Source organism: Capra hircus, chromosome 13, assembly GCF_001704415.2.
Source record: "Capra hircus breed San Clemente chromosome 13, ASM170441v1, whole genome shotgun sequence".
In the NCBI taxonomy this organism is placed as follows: domain Eukaryota; kingdom Metazoa; phylum Chordata; class Mammalia; order Artiodactyla; family Bovidae; genus Capra; species Capra hircus.
In genome coordinates this window covers 79,069,921-79,075,920 of record NC_030820.1, presented here as the reverse complement: position 1 = coordinate 79,075,920, position 6,000 = coordinate 79,069,921, and the positions used below count along the sequence as shown (strand labels likewise).

At 54.8% G+C, this 6,000-nt stretch overlaps 1 protein-coding gene across 2 annotated transcripts in view; it reads left to right on the top strand.

Annotated features, from left to right (window-relative positions):
- The window catches only part of ATP9A (ATPase phospholipid transporting 9A (putative)), a 129,081-nt gene continuing 123,474 nt past the window's right edge, over positions 394–6,000 (top strand). The window contains exon 1 of one of the 2 annotated variants that reach the window (XM_018058040.1): positions 394–537. In XM_018058040.1, coding sequence (XP_017913529.1) covers positions 470–537 — 68 coding nt within the window. In that variant the 5' untranslated portion in view covers positions 394–469. The remainder of the gene's footprint in view (positions 538–6,000) is intronic. The other variant, XM_018058042.1, reaches the window with a different exon arrangement.

The window sequence follows — 6,000 nt, the reverse complement described above, 5'->3', positions numbered from 1 at the left end:
TGGATGCAGTGTGAGCTTGGTGGCGTGTGCGCACAGGCGGGCATGTGCGGGCTAAAGCGGCGTCCGCGCGGGCGGGGGGAGGCCGGGCGCGCGCACGCGGGGCGTGGGCGGGGGGCGCGCGGCCGGGTGGGCGCTCGTGGGGGGCGCGCGGCGCGGGCCGGGGGCGGGGCCTCTGCGGCGGCCGCGCGCGGACCCTGCGGGCCGCCCCCCGTGGCAGGCGCGGCGCGGCGCGGGCGGGCGGCGCGCGGAGCTCGGGCCCATGGTGCGCCCGTGTCCGTCGGTCGGGCCGCGCGGGCGGCTCCGCGCGTGGCCCGGCGCTCGCGAGCTCGCCCCGTCGCTGCGGGCCCGGCCCGCCCGCTGCCGCCGCCTCCTCCCCCGGGGCGGCGCGGCGCCGGCGGGCGGTGGCGCGGAGGCCGGACCGGGCGGCGGCCCAGGCTGCGCTGGGGGCGCGGCGGTCAAGGCGGGCGACATGACGGACAACATCCCGCTGCAGCCGGTGCGCCAAAAGAAGCGGATGGACAGCAGGCCCCGCGCCGGGTGAGCGGGGCCCGGGCCGGCCGCCCTCCTTTGTCGGCGCCGGGCGGGGCGGGCCGGGCCTGACAGGTCGGCCGGCGCCATGAGCCGGCGGCCGGGCCCGGGCGGGGCGGGCGGGCAGCGGTCCGGCTCAGCCCGGCCCGGCCCCGCGGCGCGATCGCGCCCCTTTCGGGCCCGAGCGCCCGGCTGCCGGGCACCTCTGCCCGCCCTGCTTTAGGCACCGCGGGAGGCCGGGCCCGCCGGGCGCTGTGGAACCGGGGTCAGCCTCGCCTTCTATCCATTTTATTGTTTCCTCGTTACGCCTGGTCTTCGTAATTCCGATCTGGTCAATATCGAGCCTCGCTCTTGGCCTGGAGCCGCCCTCGGGAGCCGGGAAATTCTCGGCTGGCATTGCCCCCGCCGCGGAGTCCCCGCCCGGCCCCCGCTGGACCGCCGGAGGGCGAGAGGAGCTCCTGCTGGTCGCCTGCACCCCCTCCCCCGGTCCCCACAATTTGAGGAAGGAGCCTCCCGGGTCAGGGGCGGCGGCTGCCACCTGCTGTACCCTTCCGCAGAGGCAGGCCCCTGGGCCGCCTCGTGAGGGTTGCACTCACTCGGGAAGAGGAGGCGCGGGTGTTTTGCGCCCTGACAGCTTCCCACTGGGAGGAGGGCGCTGACCTGTTGAGGTTTTAAGGGGCTGTGGCATCACCGGGGCAGAGTTAACCTGGGGGTGTGGGGTCGTGGGGAGGCGAGCTGGTTAAAATGCCGACTCCTGGCCCCGCCCGGGCCCGCCGGTGACTGCTTGGGGTGGGACCTGGCAGCGTGCATTTCCCAAGGCTGCCCAGGTGGGGCTGCGGTCGCCGGAGAAGGCAGCTGGGCGGGGCTCGCTTTGGCGTCCGGTTCTCCCCGCGCACTTCCCGGTGGCGGCCGCTTTGGGCGGCGTCGGTTGCTTGATGCAGGGGCGTGGGCCGGATGAACCTCTAGGGTGACTTCACCAGGTGTCCGTGGAATTTGTTGAAAAGTGGGGGAAGGGATGATGCCAGCTGCCATTTTGTGGGGTCTTTGTCCCTAGTCTTCCTTAAACCTTCCGGGGAGGAGGCCCCATTGGTAGAAGACAGAGGCCCCGCGGGGTCAGGGACCACTGCGAAGATGCTGCAGAACGCAGACTGAGCCCAGGATCTCTGAGCCAGAGGTGCGTTGCCCTCCACGGCTTTCTTCACTTTTGGCCTACGTTTCAATCCCGACCTCTCAAAGCTAAAGAACGGTGACAGCTTGAGCCCTTTGCCTGGAGGAGGGCCTGCATATAATAAACGTCCTCAGTGAATGTTTTAATGAGTTAAGATCAGTGGACTCAGGACTCTTGTTATTAATTCATGCCACAGTTATAAAAATGCATACTGTGTGTGGAGGCTGTGCGGGGAGATGGGTGCAAAGCTGAATTAAGCCCTGACCACAGGTGTGGGCCTCCTGACGCTGCTTGTACATTGGAATCACCCTGGAAGCTTTAACAATGACCATTCCTGCCGCCTTTTTGACCTTTGAAGTAAAAATCTGGAGTTGGACCTGGCTATCTTTATCTGTCTTATCTACCTTATTTTTTCGTGGCTCCCTGGATGATTTTAATGTATCGGCATAGTTGAGAACCTCCCATTCAGTACAAGAGAGAAACATGCAAATAATTATTTAAAAGTGATGATTACCATGAGAGAAATATTCATCCTTAGCATAGGGGCCCAGACGGAGTGGTGCCAACAGTTGGGAAAAAAGGTTTCTGTTTAGTGTTGGAGCGGAGGATAGCTTCTCCTTTAGAATTTGCCACCTGGGAACTAATTTATTTCCTCAACAGTGACATGGATTCAAATTCAAGTCAGGTCTCTGGAATTCCAGGTGTTTGCATATATGTTCTTGTATTTAATCTGCATTTTTAGGAATAGCCTTGTCAAGTTGGGGATCTTGGTATCTGGAAACACTTTTGGAAAGCCTTGTAATTTAAGGGTGGGAGGTGAGGTAAAGAAATAAGAAACAAACATATTTGTGATGGTCAGACTCTCTGCTGGACACTTGAGATAAATGCATACAATTGCTCAGTTGTGTCTGAGTCTTTGCAACCCCCTGCCAGGCTTCTCTGTCCATGGAATTTTCCGGGCAAGAACACTGGAGTGGGTTGCCATTTCTTGCTCCTGGGAATCTTCCCAATCCAGGGATCAAACCTGAGTCTGCTTCGTCTCCTGCATTGGCAGGTGGATTCTTACCACCATGCCACCTGGGCTGTGTTTAAATCCTCATAACCACTGTGTGAATTTTTGGAGTTAGTTTCTTCATTTTATAGCCGGGGAAACTAAGGTTCAGTGATGCTAGATAATTTGTTGGAGGTCATAGGGATAGTCAGTGTGGGGGGATGGATTTGAATTTGATCAACTCTCTTTATCAAATGGCTCTAAGCTGTAGGGTGGTTGGAGGATTTTGTGGTTAAAGAAACCAAAAACCTAGGTGCCACAGGCCCTAGGAGACAGAGTATAATTAGTGCTGGGATCACTCAGCATTTGCGAAGACATGCAGTTTATTTGCTGGAGGAATCCCGTAGCCCCCGAGCTCTCTGTCTTCAGAAAGTTACCACATCCTGATGTTGAGAAAACTATTGCAGCCGCTTTGTTAGGACAGAAGCACTTGCCTCACATCACTGGAAACCTTTTTTCTGACATCGTGTGCTTTGCTTCTGGCCAAATGAAATTCCCTCCTGGTGAAACACAAGAGACGGGTCCGGAGCATGGGCGCAGGATTGGAGAACTGGGTGCAGGCCTGGGTTTTGCCGCTCACTAGCTGGGTGACTCGGGGGACATTACTTAACCTCTCTGGGTTTTAGTTTTTCACCTGTAAAGTGGGACTAGCAGTAATTCTGAGTGTGTGCTTGTGTGCCGAGTCGCTCAGTCATGGCTGGCTCTTTGCACCCTCGTGGACTGTAGCCCTCCAGGCTCCTCTGTCCATGGGATTCTCCAGGCAAGAACGCTGGAGTGGGTTGCCATGCCCTCCTCCAGGGGATCTTCCCAACCCAGGCATTGAACCCAGGTCTCCAGCATTGCAGGTGGATTCTTTACCATCTGAGCCACCAGGGAACCCCATAATTATGTGTATCTCCTAGGACTGTTTATTTTGAGACTTAATCCATCATAAGTTTGGAACACTAAGCACTCAATACGTCTTAGACGTTTGCTAGGCCGAATAGTGATAATTAGATTTTTGTGTGAGGTTTGCCTTTGGTAATTTCCGGAACGCTCCTTTGAGAAGAAGGACTTTTGATGGTGGAAAGTTGAGAAATATAGACTTCATTGCTCTCTCCTGATCAAATTCAGGAAATGATTAACCACATAAATGATTCCAGCCAGATAAGTAGGTGCCCTGGTGTGATAGGTAGAGAGCAGGTTGGGCAGAACTGAGACTGCCTTTCCTGGGTAATGATTAGGGATCTCATGGACAAATTGGACAGGATGCTTTGATTTTTCGATTTATTTGGACTTGGGGAACAAGGAAATTTTGGAAGTGAACTGAGTTAAGAAACAGCTGAGTATTTAGGTACACAGTTTCCTTCAGCTTTTTTGGGGGGGCAAACAACTTTATTGGGGTCTGGGGCTTCCTGGTGGCTCAGATGGTAAAGAAACCGCCTGCAACGCAGGGGTGCTGCGCGCTCAGCGTAGTTGTCAGTCTGTCCGACTCTTTGTGACCCCGTGGACTGTAGCCCGCCAGGCTTCTCTGTCCATGGATTCTCCAGGCAAGAATACTGGAGTGGGTTGCCATGCCTTCCACCAGGCTTCTCTGTCCATGGATTCTCCAGGCAAGAATACTGGAGTGGGTTGCCATGCCTTCCGCCAGGCTTCTCTGTCCATGGATTCTCCAGGCAAGAATACTGGAGTGGGTTGCCATGCCTTCCTCCAGGGGATCTTCCCAAGCCAGGAATCGAATCCAGGTCTCCTGAGTTGCAGGCGGATTCTTGACTGTGTGAGCGACCAGGCAATACAGGAGACCCGGGTTCAATCCCTGGGTCGGGAAGATCCCCTGGAGAAGGAAATGACAACCCAGTTCAATATTCCTGCCTGGAGAATCCCATGGACAGAAGGGGCTACAGTCCACGTGGATACAGTCCTCGGGGTCACGGAGTGCAAAGGGACTGAGCAGCTGACACTTGGGTTACTTTATGTCACATAAAATGCATCCATTATTAAGGTACAGTGCATTGATTTTTTAAAAATTAAATTTACAGAGTTTCTGTAGTTCCTCACAATCCAGTTTTTGAACGTCTCCGTCTCCCCCAGAAGTTCCCTCGTGCCTTAATCCCAGGCTGATTTCTGTTTCCATAGGTTTGCCCTTTCTGGAAATTTCATATAAATGGAGTCATAAACTGTGTTGTCTTTGTATCTGCTTTTTTTTTGGTAATTTAACAGAATGGTTTTTAATTTTAATTTTTAATACAGTTTTTAAAGGTTACTGTCCATTTATGTGCTAAGTCACTTCCTAGTTGTGTCTGACTCTTTTTTGCAACCCTGTGGACTATAGCCCACCAGGCTCCATGGGGTTCTCCAGGCAAGAACACTGGAGTGCGCTGCCATGCCCTCCTCCAGGGGATCTTCCCAACCCAGGGATCGACCCCAGGGATCTTACACCTCGCGCATTGGCAGGCGAGTTCTTTGCTACTAGCGCCACCTGGAAAGCCCTGTGCCTTTAGAGTTACTGCAGAATACTGGCTGTGTGTTGTAATACATCCTTGAGCCTGTCCTACACTCAGCGGTTTGTATTTTTCCCTCCACAACCCCCTCCCAACTGGTAACCACCAGTTCGTTCTCTGTAAGCCTGCTTCTCTTCTGTGCGCACAGTGAGTTTGTTTCTGTTTTAGCTTTTTGTTTTATATTGGAGTCCAGCCGATTATCGATGTCCTGTTGGTTTCAGGTGGACAGCAAACGGATTCAGTTTTGCATGTCCATGTATCCTTTTCAAATTCTTTTCCGGATTAGGTTGTAACAGAATTTTTAAAAAAAAATCGATCGGTGGCAGTGGTTCTTAGCTGCGGTGCCCGGGCTGTCTGCTCTTCCTTGCCTCGTGTGGGGTCTTTCGTTGTGGCGTGAGAACTCTTAGTTGCAGCGTGGGACCTAGTTCCCTGACCAGGGGTCAAACCAGCGTCGCCTGCATTGGACGAGTGGAGTCTTAGCCGCTGGGCCACCAGGGAAGTCCTGGTTACGGAGTAGTGAGCAGAGTTGTTAACGCAGCGGTTTTAAAGTTCCCTTTTATTGCTTAAAGATTTCCACCGGGTGGGTATGCCATACTTTATGTCTTCACCAGGATGGACCTTTGGGTTATGTCTCGTGTGTGGCTGTTGTAAACAGCATCACTAAGAGCATTCATGTCTTCGTGCAGACATGCTTTCGTTTCTCCTGCCCGCGGTGAGCGTTTGAGACAGAGCGTGTCGGCCCTTCCTGGGTCTGCCGTCGTGGTCCGATGGGC